The 26,652-nt window shown below is 40.8% G+C and overlaps 1 protein-coding gene across 4 annotated transcripts in view; it reads left to right on the top strand.

The window, feature by feature from the left end:
• Positions 1–26,652, top strand: part of LOC122556612 (polypeptide N-acetylgalactosaminyltransferase 10-like) — a 106,685-nt gene that overhangs the window by 48,122 nt on the left and 31,911 nt on the right. For all 4 annotated transcript variants that reach the window (XM_087995303.1, XM_043703513.2, XM_043703515.2 and 1 more), the window contains exon 4: positions 14,599–14,765. In XM_087995303.1, the coding sequence (XP_087851429.1) occupies positions 14,599–14,765 (167 nt within the window). The remainder of the gene's footprint in view (positions 1–14,598; positions 14,766–26,652) is intronic.

Below are 26,652 nucleotides of genomic sequence, written 5' to 3'. Positions count from 1 at the left end.
ACACGCACGCACACACACACACACACTCCTACACACACACACACACACACACACACTCCTACACACACACACACACACACACTCCTACACACACACACACACACACACTCCTACACACACACACACACACACACACTCCTACACACACACACACACACACACACTCCTACACACACACACACACACACACACTCCTACACACACACACACTCCTACACACACACACACACACACTCCTACACACACACACACACACTCCTACACACACACACACACACACACACTCCTACACACACACACACACACACACACACTCCTACACACACACACACACACACACACACACTCCTACACACACACACGCACGCATGCTCCTACACACGCACACGCACACACTTTCTCACACTCAACCCCCAACCCAGACAGACACACACACACACACAGACAAAGACCGACGTGCACACATATATTTTGTGGGGTGAATTTGTACTTGCAGGGTTACATTGTACTTTGCTCAAAAACTGCATGAATTTATGTAAAACTCCGTTTTCTCACTTTTTAGATTCGAATCAATCTAAACATCATGGCATAGACAGAGAACACGGGGGCTAACACCTTCAACACATTGTCTAGCTATCACCATTGTTAACAGCTAACCTGAGAATGCAACTTTTTAAAAAAAGGTTTTGTGATTTACACATGAAAGAAATGAAACTATCCTGGTATTCTAACAGAAGAAAGGCTTAACAGACAATCAATTTTTCAATGTATAATTTCAGTTACATCACACTGTAAATTTTTACTATAAATTCTGTGTGTTAGGATTGAGTCCTCCACTATCACCTGATGAAGGAGCGACGCTCCGAAAGCTAGTGTGCTTCCAATTAAACTTGTTGGACTATAACCTGGTGTTGTGTGATTTTTAACACTAAATTTTGAGGTTGTAAAAGTTAATTGCACAAATACCACAAATTGAGCATTTAGATCTTTTAATCTTCTTTAAAGTCAAAAGCAAATATTCCATATCTCTGTCATATCTTCAGTTTTCATATCTAGATATCCCCATTCATCCCTAAGGAATCTTATCATCTTTTAAACACTTAATATCTCACAAATTGAAATAGGCAGAATGAGTTTTCTCATTGGAACTTGTAAAAATACAAATTGAGGTAATTTGTAATTGAAGAGCTACTGTCTTTACAATTTTAGGAGGATTGAAATTAGATGATATTCAATCTTGTAATTGCAGAGTAGATAAGAACAAACATGCAACTTCAACTCAGCGCAAACTTTGATTAATATTAGGCGAGAACAGGATTCAGCTGAACTGTAATCAAGAGTCTAGCTAATATTCTTCTCGGCCCTCAAATATTGGTTTAGGTTTTGCAGTGGGAGCAAAAATATAATATTTGCATAATCTGTGTATCCAATAACAATTTCTGGCATTTGGACGTGCTGTATTGAAAGTGGAAATCTAGAAATTTCTGCCTGTACTTGACTTCTCCAGAGGATTCTGTTTAGGATCCCCAGACTGCAATCTGTTTCTCAGAAAGGATGTATTGGCCCTGGAGTGTGTTCAGAGGATGTTCGTGAGGTGGAGTTTAGCAGGATGAGGGCAGAATCTAATTGAAACTTGCAGAATAATGAATGATCTGGACAGAGTAGATGTTGGGAAGATATTGCCATTGGTAGAAGAGACCAGGACCCGAAGGCACAGACTTCGAGTAAATGGAAAACCTTTTAGAACAGAGATAAGAGACTTCTTCAGCCAGAGAGTGGTGAATCTATGGAATTGATTGCCACAGAAGGCAGTGGAGGCCAGGCCATTGAATATATTTAAGACTGAGATAGGTTCTTGATTGTTAAGGGGATCAAGAGTTATGGGGAGAAAGCAGGAGAATGGGTTTGAGAAACTTATCAGCCATGATTGAATGGTTGAGCAGACTCAATGGGCTGAATGGCCTAATTTCTGTTCCTCTGTCTTATAGTCATATTAGAAATCATTTGAATTGATGAGAACTGTAACAGCCTGTAAAGTAAAATACACTTGAAAATATTGTATACCACTGTATGAGGTACGATTGGATGTTTAATAGCCTCCGAGCTTCATAATTTTTTTTAAAGAACTGCTGAACTTGAAAGAGTAACTTTCTTTGTTGACCATTAATTATCTCCATGATCAGAAATTCCACTAACTCAGATTGAGAATCAATGAATTTTATTTTTCTTGTTTAGCTTCTGCCATAATCCTGCGTCTGTGGCCCATTTATTTGCTTTGTTGTCTGTCAAGTCTTACAATTAGAAGTGAAGGAATTGTGTAGTTGTGACATGCTGATTTATTGTCCGAAGGCATAAGATGTTTGCAGACAGCTTTATTCAAGGCGTGAGAGTGTTGTTGCTTCATCACTGAGTGAAATCCAACCCATTGACTGTTTGAGCTCGATGCCAGAGGCCAGTAAGGATTAAATGCTGCTAAGAGCAGGGAAAAGAAAATCAGCAGATTATGGAGGCAAATCTTTTTCAAGTGAAGGTCTATTAATCTTTACTGTAACTGCTTTAGTCTGGTTGAACAAAACCATTTACCAGAAAAACTAGCTTTGAAAGCTAACTCAGAAGTCTACTGGCAGTTGATTATGTCCACAGTTGAGATGTAATAATTTATTTGTAGTTACTTAATGTTGACTCTGTTTTAAATTGCTTTTATGTTGCATGAGGTATGTGGTATTGTGTTTGCTTCCTGATGTGTGGATCCTGTGTGATTGTGCGGGTGAAAATAAACTAACCAGTCCAGTTCTTTTATTCTGGCTCCGTTTCTTCTCTATCACTCTGACACAGGATTTTTCCTCATGTTTCATGGTCTCCATTCTAACATAAGTGGGCACTTACTTGGGGGGGGAAGCACTGCAATTCTATGGCCAGATTCCTTTGCATTACATATTTTTTTCAAATTCTGTTTAAAGTAGTTAAACTCTGTTCCTTCAATATCCTGTCCAAATTTTCACATTTCCCATACTTCTCCCCTACTTTCATATGTTTGTTGACGGCATGCAGCCTAACACAACTGCATATTGTGACATAAAGGTGACAAAACAGGTGGCTGTACGTTTCTAACTAACAAACTCCGCAAGCAACAGAAGTTTCAGGATTAGTTATTTACTCGAGGGAAGAGGAGAATGTTAAGAAAAATGATGTGGTATTTTGTTTTGCATTTCAACCCCATCCGTGACATTTAATTTCACCATAGCCTTTTCTATGCAATTTGTTTCTGTACAAAAGGTTGGATCTGAAATGCTATGACACACATCACTGAGGTTTATGTATACTCTGCCCTTCGTTTGGAAATTGCCAGAATGCTACCTTCATTTCATTTTTGTATATATTTTTGTTTACAAAATCCAATTTATTTTAAGTAGAATAAAATGGTTAACTACAAAATAAATTAAACGTGCTAAATTAAATGAGCTTCGAAATCGAAGTTTCGGGCAAAAGCCCTCCTGATGAAGGGCTTTTGCCTGAAACGTCGATTTCGAAGCTCCTTGGATGCTGCCTGAACTGCTGTGCTCTTCCAGCACCACTAATCCAGAATCTAGTTACAGACTAAACCCACCAGAAAAACTTAGGGTTGGTCCTCTTTCTCTTTCTCCTCTCTCTCTCTCTCTCTCTCTCTCTCTCTCTCTCTCTCTCTCTCTCTCTCTCTCTCTCTCTTTTTCCTCTGTCCAGTCCCCTTCCATCTGCATCTGCAAATGTTCCAACGTCTTAGTGACTTTAACAGTTTTCAGTTTCCTGGCCCTGACCACCACCTCTCACCATGAACAGCCAATTTCTCTAAGTCTCTGCCCCTTTTGATTCAGGGAGACGGGGAAGAGCAGAACTCTGAAAATGGAATGAACAGAGTCAATGATTCTGTCAACAATTGTATGTATGGTTGTGAGGGAGTCCTCAGTTGGGAATACAGAAAACATGAGCTGCAGTTTTGCTTCTATTCATCTGAGAGATTGGACATGATTTGGCTAGACCAGCATTTATTGACCATTGTTACTTGCTTTGGGGAAAATGATGAGCTGCTTTCTTGAAATACTCTGGTCCTTATGATATAGGGCATACACTGTGCTGCTAGGTATTGAGTTCTAGGATATAGTTCCAAGTCAGGATAAGTGTGGTTTGGAGAGGATATTGCAAGTGGTGGCATTGCCATGCACCTGCTGACCTTGACCTTGTAGTAGAGATCATGGCTTTTAAGGTGCTGTCTCAGGAGCCATAGTGAGTTCCTGCAGTGAAATTTGTGGATGATATGCACTGCAGTTATTATGCATTGATGGTGAACAGAATGAATGTTGAAGTTGGTGGATGAGATGCCAATTAAACAGGCTGATTTTTTTTTCATTTTCCTGGATGGTGTTAAGCTTCAGTGTTGGAGTAGCACCCAGCTGGGCAAGTGGAGAATATTCCATCACACTACTCATAGATGGTGAACAGGCATTGGGATGACAACAAGTGAGTTATTTGTTGCAGAATTTCCAGTCTCTGATGCACTTTTGTAGCTGGTGCATTTCACTTTCTACTCAATGTTAACCCCCAGGATGATGTTAGTGGGTATATGATGTTGGTAATGCCATTGAATATCAAGGGGAAATGGTAAGATACTATATAGCGTGAATGTTATTTGTCACTTATCAACCAACTCTGGGTGCAAGTGGTTCTTGCTGAATTTGGACACCGGCTTTAGCATCTGAGGAGTCAACTGGTACTGAACACTGTAGTCATCTGTGACTGTCCCAACTTCTGACCTTTATGATAGGGGGCAGATGATTGAAGCAGCTGAAACTGATTGATTGCGCCATTTGCTGCCCTGCCAATCTCCTACACTGATGTTCTTGGATTGAGATGATTGATCTCCAACAACCGTACAATATTCCTTTGTGCTAAGTATAATTTCAACCAGTAGAGAGCTTTATCCCTGATTTCAATTGACTTAAGTTTTATGAGGGCTCCTTGATGCCATACTTAGTCAAATGTTGTCTTGATGTTGAGGGCAGTCATTCTGACTTCACCTCTGGAGTTTAGCTATCTCGGCCATGTTTGAATCAAGACTGTGATGAAGTCTTGAGCTGACTGGTCCTAGCAGAACCCACACTGAGTGTCAGTCAGCAGATTATTCTTTTGCAAGTGTTGTTTCGAACAAAAGACAAAGAACAAAAGAGAAGTACAGGACAGGAACAGGCCCTTCGGCCCTCCGAGCCTGTGACGATCATCATGCCCTAACTAAACTAAAAAACAAACCTTCTGCCCTTATTTGGTCTGTATCCCTGTATTCCCTCCCTATTCATGTAACCATCTAGATGCCTCTTAAATTTTGCCAACGTGCCTGCTTCCACCACCTCTTGTGGCAGAGCGTTCCAGGCTCCTACCACTCTGTGTGAAAATCCGTTCTCGCAAATTTCCCTTAAACCTCTTCCCCTCACCTTGAACCTGTGCCCCCTTGTAACTGAAAGTTCAACCCTGAGAAAAGGCCTCTGACTACCCTCCTTATCTATGCCTCTCATAATTTTGTAGACCCCTATCTTTCCAGCGAAAACAATCCTAGTCCTTTTTTAACCTTTCCTCATAGCCAACGCCCTGGAGACCAGGCAACATCCTGGTGAGCCTTCTCTGCACTCTCTCCAAAGCTTCCACATCCTTCTGATGGTGTGGCGACCAAAACTGCACACAGTGTGCCACTGTTGTCCCCTCCCATCACTTTATTGAAATAGGCTGATATGGTGATCTGGATTTGTCTTCCATTCTGTGGACATGACATACCTAGTTAATTCTTCACATTATTGGGCAGATGCCAGTTTTGCACCTGCCCTGGAACAGCTTGGTTAGGAGTTCAGCTGATTCTGGAGTGCAGGTCTTTAATACTATCGTGGGAGTGTTGTCAGGGCCCATAGTTTTTGCAGTATAAAGTACCTTCAGCCATTTCTTAATATCACCAAAGTGATATCAAGTTAGTTAATTAATGAATCAAATAAGTTGAACCTTGGCATTTGTGATAGGGGCATGGATAGGGTAAATAGACAAAGTCCTTTCCCTGGGGTCGGGGAGTCCAGAACTAGAGGGGAAAGATATAAAAGAGAACTAAGGGGCAACCTTTTCATGCAGAGGGTGGTACGTATATGGAATGAGCTGCCAGAGGATGTGGTGGAGGCTAGTACAATTGCAACATTTAAGAGGCATTTGAATGGGTATATAAATAGGAAATGTTTGGAGGAATATGGACCGGATGCTGGCAGGTGGGACTAGATTGGGTTGGGATATCTGGTCGACATGGACGGGTTGGACCGAAGGGTCTGTTTCCATGCTGTACATCTCTATGTCTGGGGACATCCGGAAGAGGCCAAGATAGATCATCCATTTGATGGAAGGTAGTTGCAAAAGCTTCAACTTCCTTTTTTGCACTGGTGTGCTTGGCTCCCTCATCATTGAGGATAAGGATACCTGTGAAGTCTCCACCTCCTTTTGTTTGTTTGATTAATTGTCCTGTACCATATATGACTGGATGTGCCAAGACTGCAGAGCTTGGATCTGATTCACTGTAGGAGAAAGCGAGGACTGGAGATCAGAGTTGAAAAGTGTGGTGCTGGAAAAGCACAGCAGGTCAGACAGCCTCCGAGGAGCAGAGGATCGACATTTTGGGGATAAGCCCTTCATCAGGAATGTGGGAAGGGAAGCGGATTGAGAGATAAATAGGAGGGTGAGAGTGGGGCTGGGGGGAGGGTAGCTGGGAAGGCAATAGGTAGATGCAGGTGGTGGGGGGGAGTGATAGTAATAGTTCAGAGCAGAGGGTGGAGTGGATAGATGAACAGGTAGACAGCTCAAGAGGGTGGTGCCGAGTTGGAGGGTTGGATCTGGGATGAGGTGGGGGGAGGGGAGATGAGGAAACTGGTGAGATCGATATTGATGCTGTGTGGTTGGAGGATCCCAAGACAGAAGATGAGGTGTTCTTCCTCCAGTTGTCGGGTGGCTAGAATTTGGCAGTGGAGGAGGCCCAGGACTTGGATGTCCTTGGTGGAGTGGGAGGGGGTAGTTGAAGTGATCGGCCACATGGTCGTGGGATTGTTTAGTGCGTGTGTCCCAGAGGTGTTCTCTGAAACGTTCTGCAAGTTGGCCTCCTGACTCCCCAATGTAGAGAAGACCACATCGAGAGCAACGGACACAGTAGGACGTGTGTTTGGATGTGCAGGGATCCTTTGGGGCCTTGGAAGGAGGTGAGGGGGGTGGTGTGGGTGCAGATTTTACACTTTGGCGGTGGCAAGGGAAAGTGTTGGGTGTGGAGGGTGGATTGGTGGAGTGTGTGCACCTAACGAGGGAGTCGCAGAGGGAATGGTCTCTGTGGAATGCTGATGAGATGGTGAGGTAAATATATCTCTGGTGGGGTCTGATTGTCAGCGGAGGATGTATTCGGAGATTGGTGGGGTGGAAGGTGAGGACCCAGAGGGGTTCTATCCTTGTTGTGGTTACGGGGGTGGGGTTCAAGGGCGGATTTTCGGGAAGTTGAGGAGATGTGCTGGAAGGCTTTGATGACCACGTGGGAGGGGAAATTACAATCTTTGAAATAGGGGCCATCTGGGATGTTCCGGAGTTGAATTGCTCCTCCTGGGAGCAAATACGGTGAAGGCAGAGGAATCGGGAGGAAGGGATAGCATTTTTACAGGGGGATTGGGGGAGGAGGTGTAGTTCAGGTAGCTGTGGGAGTCGGTAGGTTTGCAGTAGAGGTCTGTTTTGAGTCAGTCAGAAATGGAGACAATGTGGCCCAAGAAGGGGAAGGAGGTGTCCGAGATGGTCCAGGTGAACGTGAGGTCAGGGTGTAAGGTGTTAGTGAAGTTGATGAACTATTCAACCTCCACATGGGAGTACGAGGTGGCGCCAATACAGTCATCAATGGAGCAGAGGAAAAGGTGGGGAGTGGTGCCAGTGTAACTGCAGAAGACTGTTCCACTTATCCGATGAAGAGGCAGGCATAGCTGGGGCCCATGGCTACCGCTTTGATCTGAAGGAAATGGGAGGATTTGAAGAAGTTGTTGAGGGTGAGGATGTGTACTGGTGGAGGGGTACTGGTTGGGCCAGCAGGAGAGGAAGAAATGGAGGGCTTGGAGGCCTTTACTGTGGCAGATGGATGTGTACAGGGACTGGATGTCTGTCGTAAAGATGAGACGTTGGGGGCCAGGGAAATGAAAGTCTTGGATGAGGTGGAGGGCGTGGGCGGTATCTCGAATGTATGTGGGGAGTTCCTGGCATAAGGGGGACAGGACAGAGTCAAGGTATGAGGAGCTAAGTTCCGATTCACTTAGGATGCCTTAGCGCTAACTTTTTACATGCTGCTTCCACTGTTTGACATGCAAGTATCCTGTGTTGTAGCTTTACCAGATTGGCATCGATATAAATGATGTGAAGTATACATCTTTTTAGAATAAATCAGAGAATCTGGCAAACTGGAGTGAAGTACTGGCAGGAAGTGGGGTGTGAAGAGCAATGGTTGAGTTAGCTGTGAGAGTGTGACTGGGGCCCCCGAATCCTCACCTCTCTTTTTGGTACTTATTGATTCATGGGATATCACTGGCAGGGTCAGCATATATTAAGCATCCCAAATTGCTATTGAGAAGATGATGGTGAGCTGCCTTCTTGAACTGCTGCAGTCCTTAGTGTATAGGTATCCCACAGTGCTATTAGTAAGGGAGTTCCAGGATTCTGAACGAGTGTCAGCGCAGGAACAGTGATTATAATTTCAAATGAGGATGCTACATGACTTGGAAGGAAGCTCTTTTTCTGGTTGTGTTCCTATTTTATTTTCCTGCCCTGTCTTCTCAACTTTCTTCATTATTTTTCTGTTACATTGATGACTGTACTAGTTCTACTTCCTGTTCTTACATTAACTGGCAAATTTTGTCACATTTCCTGAACTTCTCTTGATCCATTTGTGCTCATTTTCCTTTTTGTTTTTTGATGCTCTGTCAAGGTAATAGATTATCAATTTTACCCACTCTGAAAGCAATCTTAAACACATTTCCTCTTGCCCATCTTGCTGTTACTTCTCTGATATGCTCCTTCTTCTTGAAGAGCCATGCTTGGATTTCGCTGTTGACACCTTCAACTCCTCCAGCATCTTTATTCACTGAATCATCCTCCATCATTTTTGCCACCTCATTGTCACTGACAAACACATTTCCCTCCCTTTCTCTTTCACCAATCGGAAGGCAGTATTTCATATATTAATCACCCTTTTTCCTTTCCATGCCAATGTAGCAGTTGCAACAGCTGCCTTTTTATGTCTTCACTGTCAAACTCTGACTCTGGAGAATGGGCATTTAATAAAGTGTTTGCTGCATTGCAATCTGATCTATGTTTGGGTCTCTCAATGTTGATCTGGTGATTTACTTTGTGGAATACTTCCATTAAGTCCACCAGCATGACGCTAAGCTTCTAGTTGCTCATCATTGTAATTATCACGAATAAACATGTAATGCAAAGATAGATAGCAAGCCAAATGATTGGGCAAAATTTTATTTATTCATTGGATATGTGTGTCACTGGCTGGACCATAGCCATCTCTAATTACCTCGCGTGTCTTGCTAGGCCAGTTTAGAGTCAACCACATTGCTGTGGGTGTAGAGTTAATTTATAGTCCAATCCAGGTAAGGACTGAAGGATATTAATGAACTAGGTGGCTTTTGTATGATAATCAGCAGTGCACACCAACAGGTTATACAGTCTTTTGCTCTAAATTTTTATTAAATTCTAATTTACCCAATCTGGTGGTTGATATCGTACAATCTTAAAAGAGGTGGCATATGAGACCATAATACTACAAGACCATAATATATAGGAGCAGAATTAGGCTATTTAGCCCATTGACTCTGCTCCACCATTCAATTATGGATGATATATCTCTCAACCCCATTCTCCTGCCTTCTCCCCATAACCCTTGGTCTCTTACCAATTGAGAATCTAACTATCTTTGTCTTAAATACACTCAATGATGTGACCTCCACAGCTTTCTGTGGCAACGAGTTTGACAGATTAATTGCTCTCTGGTTGAAGAAATTCTTCATCTCCATTCTAAAGGGGAGTCATTCACTCTGAGGCTGTTCTTTTGGGTCCTAGTCTCTCCTGCTGGTGGAAACATCTTCTCCATATCCACTCTATCCAAGCTCCTCTGTATTCTGCAAGTTTCAATCAGAACCCCACCCTCCTCATTCGAAATTCCTTCGAGTACAGACTCAGAGTCCACAACCACGTCTCATTGACAAGCACTTCATCCCATTCTGGTAAACCACCTCTGGACCTCCTCCAATATCAATATGTCCTTCCTCAGGTAGAGGTCATAAACTGCTCACCATATTCAAAGTATGGTTTAACCAAAGTTTTATACAGCCTCTGTAGTACATTTCCGGTCTTGTCTTCCAGCCTCTTGAAATGACTGCTAATGTTGCATTTGCCTCCCTAACTGCCTACTGAACCTGTATATTAACCTGAAGAGAATCCTCAAGTAGGACTCCTAAGTCCCTTTTGTGCGTCAGATTTCCAAAGCCTTTCCCCATTTAGAAAATAGTCTATGTTTCTATTCTGACCAAAGTCCATAAACTCTCTCTTTCTCACATTGTACTCCATCTGCCACTCTCCTAACCTGTCTAAATCCTTCTGCAGCCTCCCTGCTTCCTCAATGTTTGTCCCTTCAACTACTTTTGGGTCATTTGTAAACCGAGCAAAAATGGCCTAAGTATCTTATTCACACCATAATTATATAATGTGAATAGCTGTGGTCCCAACATAGACTCCTCTGTGGAATCCAGCACTCACCTGCTGTCTTCCTGAAAAAAGATCCCTTTATCCCCACTCTGCTTTCAGCCAGCCAGCCAATCCTCTCTCCATGCCAGTACTTTGCCCATGACACCATGGGCTCTTATCTTATTTAGCAGCCTCCTTTGCAGCCATTTTGTGAAAGGCCTTCTGGAAATCCAAATTGATCATGTGCACTGGCTCTGCTTTGTCTAACTTCCTCAGTGCCTCCTCAAAGAATTCCAACAGATTTGTCAGGCTTGACTTCCCTTTGATGAAGCTGTGCTGACTCAGCCCTATTTTATTTTCAAATACTCCGCAATCTCTCCTTTCTAAAAAAAAGGACTCTCAAACCTTCCTAACAATCAAGGTCAGGCTAACCATTCTATAGTTTCCTGTCTTCTGCCTCCCATCCACACCCTTGTTCAACAGGGGTGTTACATTAGCCATTTTCCCTCCCTCACTCCAGTAATTTCTGAATGATCACCATCAACATCTCCTCAATCTCCCCAGCTATCTCCATCAGAACTCTGGCATGTTGTTGATCTGTTCTGGATGATTTATCCTTCAGACCTTTCAGCTTTGCAGTACCTTCTCGTTAGTGATGGTCACTACAGTCACATCTGACTCTCTTGAAGTTCTGCTATGCTGCTGGTGTCTTCCACTGTGAAGACTGACTTAAAGCATGTATTCACTTCTTCCACCATGTCCTTGTTCCCCATTACTACTTTTCTACCCTCATTTTCCAACAGTTCAATGTCCACTGTTTGCTCTTTCTTACCTTGTATAGATAGTCTTTTTTTAAAAGAAACACTCTTGCAATTTTCAATTATATTATTAGCTAGCTTACTGTCAGCTTTCTTCTCTCCCCATATTGTTAATTTTTTTGTTATCATCTGGTTTTTTGTATGTATCCTAATCTTCACCAGTGTATGCTTTCTCTTTTGGTTTTATGCTGTTCCTGACCCTCCATCATCAGCCATGGTTGTCTTATCCTCCTCGTAGCATGTTTCTTCTTCCTTGGGATGAACGTCTGGGATGCTACACCTCCTGAATTACCCCCAGAAACTCCTGCCATTGCTCCTAGACTCCCTTTCCAATCAGCTCAGGCCAGCTCCTCCCTCATGTCTTTGCAATCAGCTTTACTCAAGTTCGCCACTGTGACATCTGATTCATTCTTTTCCTTCTCAAACTGCAGGATGAAATCTATCATATTATGGCCACTACCCCAGGGGTTCCTTCACCTTAAGGTCCCTAATCAATTGTCTCATTACACATTATCACCAAAACCAGAATTCCGAATTCCCTCGTTCCCTACATCCTGACGGAGACCTGTATATAACTCCTATCATGGTCTTTTCTCCTTTGTGGTTCCTTAACTCTACCCACACAGCTTCCAAGCCTTCTGGCTCTATATTATTTCTTGTTGTTGATTTAATTTCATTTATTTTACTAACAAGGCAGGCCACACCTCTGCCAATCTGCCTGTCCAGACAATAGGGCCTGTCTTATTGGATATTTAGTTTGCAGCCACGTCTCTGTAATACCCATGATATCATAACTGCCAATTTCAATCTGTGCTGCAAGCTCATATTCATAGAGATATACAGCACTGAATAAAACCTTTTGGTCCAACTCATCCATGACTACCAGATATCCTAAATAGGTCTTGTTGCATTTGCTAGCATTTGGCCCACGTCCCTCTAAACCCTTATTCATGTACCCATCCAGATGCCTTTTAAATGTTGTAATTGTACTAACCTCCACCACTTCCTCTGGCAGCTCATTCCATACATGCACCACCCTCTGCATGAATAAATTGCCCCTTAAATCCCTTTTAAATCTTCCTTGTCTCACTTTAAACCAATGACCTCTAGTTTTGGACACTCTCTCTCCTACCAACACATTGGGGAAAATACCTTGTGCATTTACCCTACCCATGCCCCTCATCATTTTACAAACTTCTGTAAGGTCACCCCTCGGCCTCCGACGCTCCAGGGGAATAGCCCCATTCTATTCGAGCTCTCCCTATAGCTCAAACCCACCAACGCTGGCAACATCTTTGTAAATCTTTTTTGAACCCTTTCAAGTTTTACAACATCCTTCCTATAGCAGGGAGACCAGAATTGCACACAGTATTCCAATAGTGACCTAACCAATGTCCTGTACAGCTGCAACATGACTTCCCAACTCCTATACTCAATGCACTGATCAACAAAGGCAAGTAGGACCACCTTCACTATTCTGTAGGAATTATGAACCTGCACTCCAAGGTCTCTTCATTTAGCAACACTTCCCAGGACCTTACCATTAAGTATATAAGTCCTGCCCTGATTTGCTTTTCCAAAATGTAGCACCTCACATTTATCAAAATTAAACTCCATTTGTCACTCCTCGGCCCATTGGCCCATCTGATCAAGATCCCATTGTACTCTGAGGTAACCTTCTTTCCTGTCCACTACACCTCCAATTTAGATGTCATCTGCAAACTTACTAACCATTCTTGCTTTGTTCAGGTCCAAATCATTTATATAAATGACATTGATCCTCGTGGCACACCTTGTTGTTTTGTATGCTGTATGCATTTAAGTACAACACTCTCAGTTTGGTGGTTACTACCTCCTTCTCATTGTTGTCCCCTCATCTGCTGTGCCCGAAGTTAGATTCCTGACCCTTTCCATACTCTATTCTATTATTTGTTCTGCGAACTTTAATAACCTTTGCTGAACTCTCTCCCCTTAAATGTCAATAATTTTCCATGCAACTAAACTCCATTGTGAAAGAGGAATCGGCTTATTGGAGTCCTTTGAAGAAGCAACATGGAAATCAAATAGACGGTTTAATTTATTATAAAAGGAAATTGAATTTATAAGTAGGGCAATTATGCTTCAGTTATACAAGTTGCTTATAATAATATTGATCTCCCTAATTAAGAAAGGACATAAAGGCTTTGCAGGAAGTTCAGAGAAGGTTTACAAAACAAATAACTGGAATAAATAATAGGGAAGGGGAATGGGTTTGGGTGGGATACTCTTTGGAGGGTTGGTGTGTATTTGTTGGGCCGAAGAGCCTGTTTCCACACTGTAGGAATTCTATGATTCTATAAGTGGGGTTGTCTGATGAGAAAGGATAGACTGTATAGGCTTGTATCCATTCTGAAGTCTTGAAAGGGTAGATGGCAAGAAGATGGAGAATCAAGGACTCAGGGTCACTGTTTAAAAATCAGTTGTTGCCCATTTGAAGCAAATATTATTAGCTGAAATTGTTTTTGAGAGTCATGAGTCTGTGGATGACTCTTCCTTAAAAGGTAGTGGAAGCAGAGTCCTTGAATATTTTTAAGGCAGAGGTAGATATTTGAGCAGATATCAGAAGGGTCACTGGGGATGGGTGGGAATGTGGAGTTGAGATTAAAATGAGATCAACCTTGGTCTTATCAAATGGTGGGGTTTAGATTACAAAGATGCTGGAAAAGCACAGCAGGTCAGGCAGCATCCGAGGAGCAGGAAAATCGATGTTTTGGGCAAAAGCCCTTCATCAGGAATGGAGGCAGGGAGCCTCCAGGGTGAAGAGTCTATTAAATGGTGGAGCTGGGCTAAAGGACCAAATGGCCGCCTCCTGTTCCTAGTTCATTCTGGTTTTGCTTAGGGAAGCCATAAGCTGATGGCTGTTAATTGTGCATTTGAAAACAAAATATAACGGGGCTACAATTTGTTATGTTGACTGTTATAGAACCTGAAAACAATGATCACAAAGTAACCATTAAGTACCTCTTTAAATTGACAGCTGCAAGAACAAACTATATTTGGAGAAGCTTCCAAATACCAGTATCATTATACCATTCCACAATGAAGGCTGGTCCACGCTCCTTCGAACTGTGCACAGTGTCTTAAATCGCTCGCCACCAGAGCTTATTGCAGAAATCATACTTGTCGATGACTTCAGTGAAAAAGGTAAACGAAAAGTTGAGGTTGAACTTAATTTTTTTTTGTAAGTTGTGAAACAGTTATGGATTAAATTAATTAAATCTTCAATCATTTTGACTTTTCAAACTAGCTTTACCAATAAATACAACATATTTTCTAAATGATGAGAAATGTGGTTTCAATAAAATTTGAGAGTTGCTATGGCTTGGCTGTTCTCATTTTTGGACTTGGCATAACTCAGTTATTGTTTTCAGTCTCAGACAGCTAGCTGTAATCCTCAATATGGAGCACAATATTCAAATCCCAAAGGTACCACTCAAGGAAACTAAGGGTGTAACTATTTGGCTATTCCGAATATGGGAATTTATTTAATGGACTTTTTAATGAGTCATAAATTTTGTTTGGATACACAGTTATTTTTAAAGGTTAATACACTATATCTCATGGGATTGGCTTTTTCTCTTGCTCAGTCATGAGCTAAGCATGTTTTATCACAATTTTCTCTTCCTTTAGAAGTTAAAGATTTAATGTAGATTTTATTACCATTTCAGAAACAATTTAATTACGTGAATGTTCGATTTATCTTTGGATTGGAACTGTAAAAATTTGATTTCTGGGTTTTAAGAGTTGATATGAAAATTGATCATCTTTTACTGGTGCAATGTAGCCTCAGTAGGTAGGATACTGACCTTGCACTGCCATAATATGCCCAAGGCTATTTTGGCAGGATCATCACCAGCTAGAAGGAGATGGAGAAGACCAACAAATGCTGGCCTTGTAAACCCGTAGAAGAACCGTAAACATTTCCTTCTCCTGTGACCTCTGCTGAGAATGACAAAATCTGCATAAATAATACTACCTCCTAATTCTTGCCTCAGTTGCACATTATCTGAACTTGAACTCACATAACTAACAACATATGGGTTAAAGCCATGCAATAGTAATATAATGAGTGTGGAGGCCTTTTATGCTAATGGCCCCTCTTAAGGTTTTGTTGTTGTAATATCCATTTTTTTTTTACAGTTTTCTCTAGTCACTATCAAACGCTCTAGAAATATTAGAAATTGTACACTTCTCCAGTTCATAATAGAGAACTGAAAAAAGAAGTTAGGGTGATGTGTGAGAATAGATTAGTGGTTAGCAAAAAAGAAATTAATTTTTATATGAAGATAAAAGTGTAGTAGAGTGAAAGGAAGACTGGATTTAATCAGGAAATCAGCAAGATCATCTCTTATTTAGGCAGAAGCCATAACTGAGGTGCTGAACACTTTTCGTTTGTCTTCACTTAAATAGAAAAGTGTTATAAATATCACAAAACAAGGAGAAAAAGAGAATATTCAGGATGGGAATCTGTGGATGAAGAATACATACTTAAAAGTATTAGGAGTACTCAAAAATAAAATCACTTGATTGAGATGGCTGCCTTGTTATTTGCTGAGAAGAGTAAAAAGAAAATGGAGGATCTGGCCACAATTTTCCAATTCTGAGACAAAAAAAAATTTGTCTTTGAAAAATAGTCTTGATTACTTGGAAATCTTTCAGAACTACATTGTACATTTTTCAGTAGAATTTTAGATTACATTGCTCTGCATTGTGAAGTCTCTAATTGTAGACATTAATGGAAATCTCAAACAGTCACAAATATATTAAGTAAATTTGAAATGCAAAGACTATTGTAAGCGATGACATGATCCTTACTGTTTCACAAGGTGCACATTTTCATTTCTAACATTTCTCAAATAGCAGAATTTGCTTCAATTGAACCACCACACTTGTTGGTATACTTGTCCTCCATCCATGCATTGTGTGAATGTTTTTTCACATTGCATTTACTTTAAAGTAATGTGCTGGCATTCCCTATCCTTTTATGAGTAGGAACAGTTTCTCCCCAATTACCTTGTGCAAATCTCTCATCATTTTAAAACTTGTCTCAAATTTCATCTCAGCCTTCTTCTCACCAGACAAAGATGTGCAAGTGATTCGTCATAGAAAATTACCCTATAGTGTCCAGCAATGTGCAGGCCAGATGGGTTAGTTATAGTTAGTGTGGGGTTATGGCAGGGGGGTTGGGATCTTGGTTTGGAGGGTGCTGACTGATGGGTCGAATGGCCTCTCCACACTAGGGATTCTACGAAAACTTTCCCAACCTCTCACTCCGTCCTCGTGATTAAATTTTCTCATCCCTGGAAACATTCTTGTAAATCCCTTTGCACTCTTTCCTTTGCATTGATATCCTTCCTGAAATGTGATGCCCAGAATTATACATCATATTCCATTTGTGATATAACTAGTGTCTTCTGCATGTTCAGCATCATCCTTGTTCTTGTAGTCTATGCCTTTATTAATAATTATGAATGCTTTATTAGCTGCTCTCTCCACCTTTTATGATTTGTGCACTTACACACCAAGGCATTTCTACTGTTGCACACATTCTAGAGTAGTGCCTTTTTACTTTACATTGACTCCCCATGTTCTTTTGACTAAAATATGTCATCTCTCAATTCCCCACATTGAACTTCATCTGTCATCAACTGTCCACTCCTCCAACCTGCCAATGCCCCTTTTGAAACAACACACTGTTCTCTTCACAGTTACTGGGCTTCCAAGTTTTGTATTGTCTGCAAACCTTTTAATTTTTCACTGCACACCAAAAATGTAGATCATTAACATATAGCAGCAAAACAGCAACCCCAGAAACCTCCACTATAAATTTTCCTGGAAGTTGAGAACTATCCATGAACAGTCACCCTGTTTGCTATCCCTCAGCCTGTTTTTTGTATCCATATTGCTTCTGTCACTTTTATTTCATGAGCTCTTATTTGCACGCAAGACTGTTGTGTGGCACTGTATCAAATTCTTTCGGAAGTCCATTAACAGCTTGTGAAATGTCTCGGTTCGCTTGTCAAAAAAAACCCACCCAAGTTAGTTAAGCATGCTTTTCCTTAAGAAAACCAAATTGAATTTCCTTCACACACATTTCTCCATGTGACTATTAATTCTATCTTGAATTGTTTCGAGAGATTTCCCCAACAACAAAGTTAACTGGGCTGATTCTTGCATCATTTTTTTAACAAAGGCATAATGTTTGCAATTTTCCAGTCATCAGCACTCTGTGAATGCAATGAAAACTAAAAAATTGTCAATAATGCCTGCAGAATTTCCACACTTACACCTTTCAGGACCGTGGGACACATCTCATCTGGTGTTTTATCAACTTTACATACAGACAGCTTATCTGATACCACCTTGTCAATTTTGGACCCTTCCAGTCAATGAAATTCCTTCGCCGTCACCATGGCCTGGGTAACATCTGTTTCCTTAGTAAATAAAGACAGTTGCAAAATATAAATCCCCATAACCCTGTGCCTCCAAGCTATAGTCTCCCAACCCCGCATAGCTTGCTTCTATATTCTTCCCAAGGTCCACAGATGGGACTATCCAGACAAACCTATTATTTCTGCCTGCTCCTGCCTTACAGAACTCATCTCCTTCTACATTGACTCAATATTTTTTTCCTCCCCTTGTCCAGTCCCTTCCACTTACATCTGTGATTCCTCTGACGTTTTATATCAGTTTCAGAATTCAAAGTTTGTGCAAAGATTTGTAGCTCGGGTGCTCGTTGTTGTGGTTCTGTTCGCCGAGCTGGAAGTTTTTGTTGCAAACGTTTCGTCCCCTGGCTAGGCGACATCATCAGTGCTTGGGAGCCTCCTGCGAAGTGCTTCTTTGATGTTTCCTCCGGTGTTTATAGTGGTCTGTCCCTGCCGCTTCCGGTTGTCAGTTTCAGCTGTCCGCTGTAGTGGTTGGTATATTGGGTCCAGGTCGATGTGTTTGTTGATGGAGTTTGTGGATGAATGCCATGCCTCTAGGAATTCCCTGGCTGTTCTCTGTCTGGCTTGCCCCATGATAGTAGTGTTGTCCCAGTCGAATTCATGTTGCTTGTTGTCTGCGTGTGTGGCTACTAAGGATAGCTGGTCGTGTCGTTTCGTGGCTAGTTGATGTTCATGTATGCGGATTGTTAGCTGTCTTCCTGTTTGTCCTATATAGTGTTTTGTGCAGTCCTTGCATGGTATTTTGTACACTACATTAGTTTTGCTCATGTTGGGTATCGGGTCCTTCATTCTGGTGAGTTGTTGTCTGAGCGTGGCTGTTGGTTTGTGTGCCGTTATGAGTCCTAGGGGTCGCAGTAGTCTGGCTGTCAGTTCTGAGATGCTCCTGATGTATGGTAGTGTGGCTAGTCCTTTTGGTTGTGGTATGTCCTCGTCCCGTGGTCTTTCTCTTAGGCATCTGTTGATGAAGTTGCGCGGGTATCCGTTTTTGGCGAATACCTTGTATAGGTGTTCCTCCTCTTCTTTTTGCAGTTCTGGTGTACTGTAGTGTGTTGTGGCCCTTTTGAATAGTGTCCTGATGCAGCTTCGTTTGTGTGTGTTGGGGTGGTTACTTTCATAGTTTAGGACTTGGTCCACTACAGCGGACAGCTGAAACTGACAACCGGAAGCGGCAGGAACAGACCAATATAAACACCGGAGGAAACATCAAAGAAGCGCTTCGCAGGAGGCTCCCAAGCACTGATGATGTCGCCTAGCCAGGGGACGAAACGTTTGCAACAAAAACTTCCAGCTCGGCGAACAGAACCACAACAGTTTCAGAATTTCCAGTCAAGGGCTCCAGCTGCCTCTTCTTTTCCATGGATGTGCAATCCCTTTACATATCCATTCCCCATTGAGATAGTCTCAGCGCTCTCTTCTTCTTGGAAAGGCCTGAACTGTCCCTGTCAACCACAACCTTTTTCCGCTTGGCCAAGCTCGTCCTCACTCTGAACAACTTCTGTTTTAACTCCTCTTTCAACTCCTCTTTCTTCAGGTCAAAGGATGGCCATGGGTACCCACATGAGCCTCAGTTATGCCTGTCTCTTTGTGAGGTACATGAAATATTCCTTGTTCTAGTTCTACTCTGGCCCCCACCCACAACTCTTTCTCCAGTACATCTATGAGATCATCGATGCTGCTTCTCTATCTTGTCTGGAATTGGAAAAGTTTATCAATTTTGCTTCCACCCTGCTCTCACCTTCACCTGGTTTATCTTTGACTTCTCCCTTCCCATACTTGGTATCTCTGTTTCTATTTCTGGGCAAAATCAGAAGTCACATGACACCAGGTTATAGTCCAACAGGTTTATTTGAAATCACATGGCAAAGGAGTAGTGTTTCACCCCAGTACAACACATCTTCCACGTGAAGCAGCACTTTACCTGTACTTCATTCAATTTAGTCTACTGCATTTTGCTGCTCAAAATGTGGCCTCTTCTACACTGGGGAAACCAAGTATAGACTAAGTGACCATGTTGCAAAATGCCTATGTTCTATCTGCAGAAAAAACCCTGAGCTTCCAGTTGGCTGCCCTGTCTCTGGCTTGTTGCAGTACTCTAGCGAAGTTCAGCACAAGCTGGAAGAGCAGCACTACATTTTCCACTTGGGAACTTTACAGCCTTCTGGACTAATATTGAGGTCAACAATTTTAGTACTTGAGGTACCTTACCCCACCCTCCACACACCAGACCTTGTCATCACATGGTCTGCTATTACACTCAACCCATTATTAGCCCCCATTAGCAGCTATTCATTCTCGTAGGCTGACCAGTATCCGCTCCTTTGTCTGTCCAACTGTTGCCTCTCTTTGGGCTGTATCTCTACCTATCATTTACTCTTTTCCTCATCCCGTCACCCTATCTTCTGCATAAAAAAAACAATATTTTCCGAGTTCTGAAGAAAGGTTACTGGACCCAAAATGTCAGCTCTGATTTCTCTCCACAGATGCTGCCAGACTGCTGACATTTTTCAGCAATTGTTTTCTGTTGCTGAATACTTTTTTTTTCTGATCAACCTGTTCAGGGACATTATTGCATACCCTGGGAGGTAATTATTGAATCCAGATCTCCTACCTCAAACATAGGGATACTACTACTGTGCCACAAGATCCTCTATAGATACAAAATATTCAGTTAATACCTCAACCATGTCCGCATCCAAAGATGTGCAGGTTAGGTGAATTGGCCATGCTAAGTTACCCAGATTGTTCAGGGATGTGTAAGTTGGGTGCATTATTCAGCGGTAAATGTAGAGTAATAGGTTAGGGGAATGAGTATGGGTGGGTTACTCTTTGGAGGGTAGGTGTGGACTTGTTGGGCCAAATAGCCTGTTTCTACATTACAGACATTCTATGATTTCTTTCATACTTCCATGTGCAAATCACTCACTTTTCTTTTGTCTCTAATTGGCACAACACCTCTTTTTACTACGCTTTTTCTGTTTATCTACATATAGAAAATTTGGAATTCCTTTTATGTTAGCTGCTAGTGTCTTCTCTCTTCCTGTCTTCTCTCACTTGTTTTTCCACCTCTTTTATGAACCTTGCCTCTCAAATGTAGTTTTTACTTGACATCTATCATGGGCCCAGTTCTTCTTCATTATCTTAATTTCTATTTCCTTTGTTACATGGATCTCTGTATTTGTTTGCCCTACCTTTCCCTTTTGAGAGAATATCCCTTGACTGTGCCTGAACCATTTCTTCTTTGAAGATAATCCATTATTCAGTTACAGTTTCTACCCTCCTGACCATAACCTTTGATTTCAGTCTATCCAGCCCATCTATGTATTTGCCCTATTCAAGGCAATCGTCCCCAGATAATTATTGTGACTCTGGATTTCTACTGTCATCCTAAATCTTATAACACAATCATCACTGTCCCTAAAATATTTTCTCATTGACATTTGATCGACTTGGTCCACATCATTCCCAAAGTTCAGGACTAGCAGTGACTCCTTTTTTTTGTTGGTCTGGATATATACTGCTGTCAAATTCTGCCAGACATAATCTAGGAATGTTTGCCTTCCTCTCCTTTTCTATTAGTCCCAATCTGCATTCTGTCTATCATAACTACAGTATAATTGCACCTCTCTGTAATTTCCACACAGATGTGTTTATCTATATCCTTTCCACTAGTTGGTGGCTGAATAGACTACACTAAGCAATGTAATTGCACCTTACTTTTTCTTTTGTCAGTGACAAGAGGGAGAGGGTGAATTAAATTATTTTTACTCTCCTTTTTCCCATCCATAACAGAGTTTTAAAATTTTCTTTTGCTGTTTCATTTTCCCTTTTGAACCTAATCAGGTGTGTTTTCCAAAACCTTGTTTGTGAAGTTCAATTTTAAAATGACTCTGAATAATATATGTTAAAATAAAACAAAGTAGACAGTATTACTGTATTCAAACCCATGGGAATGGTTCATAATATCCACTCTAATACAAACACATCCAAGAAATGTAGAAAAGAGAAGTTACAAATTACTTAAAGTCAAAGATGTCAGAATTCGTTTGTGAGTTAATGAGTCCAGTGAGTCAATGCCATGTAGAGGTTCTTTTATTTGTGCACCAAAGTCCGTTTCACAGGAGAATAAATGCTGTTAAATTTTTGATGACTGTACAGCACTTGTAAGTTAGGAATTGATTTGCTTTGCAGGAAACATACAGGATTTATTCCTGGAATGTTTGAGAGGAGTTGTGAAGAGAAACAAATATTAGCTAAACATGGAGTTGCTTACTTCCCTTGTGTTCCAAGCAGACTTACTAAAGACATCAAAAACCGTACAGTTAAAGACAATCAAACAACCCAGAACATGCACAGAATGTAGAATTAGAAGCAGCAGTAGGCCATTCTGCATCTTGGATCTGCTTCATCATTTACTAAAATCATGGATTTTGTTTTGAATTCCATGTTCCTATTTACCCCAATAAGCTTAGATATTGTTAGGCAAGGGAACACCATCTTCTGCGGTAGAAAGTTTAAAAAGTTGCACAACCCTAAAGAAACGTTTTTTCCTCATTTGTGTTCAAAGGATGACCCATCTTTTTAAAGCGGTTCTCCCTAGTTCTGGACTTATTTACAAGACTTATTCTTTTCTTGTCCACTTGTTCAGACCATTCAAGATCTTCAATAATGCAATCAAGTCACCCCTCATTCTTCTAATGCCAGTGGAAACAAGTCCAGGCTGTCCACTGTTTCCTTATAAGATGATCCATTCATACTAGGTAGCAAACTAGTAAGCCTCCTCTGAAGCCCATCCAAAGCATTTATATCCATTCTTAAGTAAAGGGACCAAAATTGCACACATTCTTCAAGACATGGTCTCACCAATGCCCTGTATAACTGAAGCAGAACATCCTTCCCTTTATATAAAAGCAAAATATTATAGATATTGGAAATCTGAAATAAAAATAGAAAATACTCGAGAGGGGAAGGAGTCTGACAACATCTATCGAGAAGAAACAGTTAACATTTTAAGTCCCATATGACCCCTTCAGAACTGCTTCAGGATAGTTCTGGAGAAGGGTCATATTCGGTTTGAAGTATTAGCTCTGTTTCTCTCTGAACAGATGCTGCCAGAAATCCCTACCTTTACATTCAATTCTTTCTCATGATAAAGAATAGTATTCCATTCATCATCATCTGTGACTGAGGTTTCTGGCTTAACTCACCTCAATTTTTGACTTTGATCGCTTGGCTGAAAATTATGCTTTGTAACAAATGTCTGTGGAATTATGAATGGGTTTAACAGTCACCTTTTTGAACAATGGCACTGCATTCCGATTCAAAGAAACAAAGTGTTTTATGTTTTAAATGTGAATCCTGTATTGCAGATAGATTAGGACAATATTGTTCAGTTTCAGTGGGGAGGTTCATCACTTGAAATAGCATTGCTCTTTTTTGCATCACAAAGGGTATAATCCTTATGGGGTAAAGAAGAATTATTGCTTTAATTAGCCAGACTAATTATATGGGACAAAAATGAATTATTGTTTTAATTAGCCAGACTAATTATATGGGACAAAAATGAATTATTGTTTTAATTAGCCAGACTGAATTTTGTTTACTTAAATTGATGAGCTTTGTGATTTGAAATCAAAAGAATAGATGATTGGATTTAACTTACATTATTAATAACAGTCCTATTTTTTTCTCAATTTATGACAAATAGCAAAGAGGCATTCTCTGAAGAATTCCTCTGTTATACAATGTCTCTATATGTACACAGCAGTTATTTAGGTCATTATTGTAAATACCTTATGTTGTCAGCATATTTGTAATAAAGGCATGTCTATTTATAAAATATGATAATACCCTCTAAGAAAATTGTAATCTTCAGGAGTCTTCACTAAAAACTGCATCTGACATAATTTAGGTTAGACCCTTTGAGTTTTGAAAGAATGTTATATAACATTGGAACAGCATACATGCAAATCCAATCTTTGCTGCAGTAAGTGACACCAAGATCAAGTTCATTAAATTTTATTTTAGATTAGATTACAATGTGGAAACAGGCCCTTCGGCCCAACAAGTCCACACCGACCCGCCGAAGCGAAACCCACCCATACCCCTATATTTACCCCTTATCTAACACTACGGGCAATTTAGTATGGCCAATTCACCTGACCCTGCACATCTTTGTGACTGTGGGAGGAAACCGGAGGAAACCCACTCAGACACTGGGAGAACGTGCAAACTCCACACAGTCAGTCGCCTGAGGCAGGAATTGAACCCGGGTCTCTGGCGCTGTGAGGCAGCAGTGCTAACCACTGTGCCACCGTGCCGCCCACTAATCAGATTTATAAATGCCAAAAGTTTATAAATCTCATTAAGGTTTAAGAACAAAAACATGAAATGTGTAAATGTCTTTCCGCCTTTCAAGTTGAAAAATATTTCAGATTCTGTACAAATTGCTTTCTTTAATTTATGTGAGGTGAAGTTCTGCTTTAGTACTCCCATTTCTCAAGGACAAATTGAAAAATTACAGTGAATTCATTTAATCTTTGTTCCTACATGATAAACCTAGGCCGATTGCTACTATAGGATAACATATCCATTTCTGGCTTTGGAGGTGATCCAGAAGAGGTTTATAAGAATGATCTGGGGGATGAAGGGCTTGTTATAGGAGGAGCATTTGAGGACTCGGAGTCTGTACTTTGAGTTCAGGAGTATGAGGGGAGAATCTGATTGGAACTTACAAGACATTGAAAGGCCTAGAAGAGTGGATGTGAGATGATGAGGACAAGATGCAACCTCAGAGTGAAGGGACAATCCTTGAGAAGTGAGTTGTGGAGGAATTTCCTCAGCCAGAAAATAGTGAATCTGTGGAACTCAATGCTGCAGAGGGCTGTGGAGGCCACGTTATTGTGCGTATTTTAGAAAGAAATAGGTTCTTGGTTAGTTAGTTTAGATTCCCTATAGTATGGAAACATTTGGCCCAACAAGTCCACACCGACACTCTGAGGAGTAACCCACCCAGACCCATTTCCCTCTGATTAATTCACCTAACACTATGGACAATCTAGCATGGCCAATTCACCTGACTTGCACATCTTTGGACTGTGGGAGGAAACCCCCGTAGACACGGGGAGAATATGCAATCTCCACACACAGTCGTGTGAGGCTGGAATCAAACCCAAAGCCCTGATGGTGTGAGGTAGCAGTGCTAACTGCTATATCACCATGCTGCCCTGCATAAGGGATCAAGGATTACTGGGAAAAGGCAGGAGAAAATGGGGTTAATAAACATATCAGCCATGATTGAATTGTGGAGCAGATATGTGGGCCAAAAAGTCTCTTCCGTTCCTGTGTCTTATGGTCTCATGTTGTTGTTCTAGTGGCTCCATTAACTCTGATTAGGTTCTGCAGCACATTTCATTCCTTTACGCAACAACATTTCTTGTTATAATTTATCCATGTTTGACTTAATTATATTCCTAATGAGATTCATTAAGCTATTATTTTGAATATTATTGACATTGTCTTTGTTATATATTAAAGAGATACCTGTGTTTCACTTTTAACTTATGACATGATTATGCATTCAAGATTTTTACATTTTCAACAAGCTAAAGGTTAGAATTTTGGAACAAGATAGTTTATTAGCTCTGTATTTGCATTGTGACAAGTATTTATGTACATGAAAGGCATGCAGAAGTGGTTAATTCTATTTTTGATCTTCCTCCTGATCTCTGCAGTACTCCACCAGCTTCATGGAAAAGTATCTGGCTCATTTGCTGACATAACAGATTGTGTATGGGGAAGAAAAAAGTATTATTTAGTGTGTAATACAATTGTAAGATGATAAAGGTTAGCCTGATCATTGACAGTGTTTGTAATAATTATTTAATTTAAAAATTTAGAAAATGCTAGAAATGCATAATAGATCCAGCAAATCTTTTCTTTTTAGACACTGACCACTTTCAGCATTTGTTTTGTTGATGGTTTGATCTTTTGTTATTTCTGTTTCCTCTTAAATTAGGCGGCAAGTTTAATTTTTTATTTATTCATGATACTCAATACCAATTTAGCATCTTATCTAAAAATTAGTGCCTCCAACTAATGAAAACTTCTTGAACACGTAATCCAGCATGATACTTCAGGGATGTACTTAAAAAATTGGTCTCAACCTTCATCTTTTGAGTTGCAAGTGTTCCCAATGAAACTATGGCTGATATTAATGACCTAAAGAATAAATCGCCTTTTGAAGGATAAATAAGATCTATTCAAAGAAATCAAAAGATACTGATTTTTGCCAGTGGACTAGAATCATGGAAAGTTATAGGCACCCCATGTAATTGGAATGAAAGCTCACAAATGTGGAATAGAACATCAAGAAAAGAAAATAGACCTGTATGTCGACTGGAAGAGATTACTGAGTAAAGGGAATAAAGTGGGAGAGTGAAAAAACTCCAAAGAAATCACTGAACCCCATCCTCCTCTTGTTAGTGGCAAATAGTCTGTCTAAGGCTTTCAGAGCAGTTTGAAAGAAAGCTGGATTTTGTTATTGGGTTTAATGTGAGACCATTTTCAGTTGTCTGCTAAGACTAAGG

This window comes from Chiloscyllium plagiosum, unplaced genomic scaffold (genome assembly GCF_037043375.1).
Source record: "Chiloscyllium plagiosum isolate Xiang-an unplaced genomic scaffold, Cpla_swu_hap1 HiC_scaffold_16, whole genome shotgun sequence".
In the NCBI taxonomy this organism is placed as follows: Eukaryota; Metazoa; Chordata; class Chondrichthyes; order Orectolobiformes; family Hemiscylliidae; genus Chiloscyllium; species Chiloscyllium plagiosum.
This window is presented reverse-complemented; position numbering and strand designations above follow the sequence as displayed.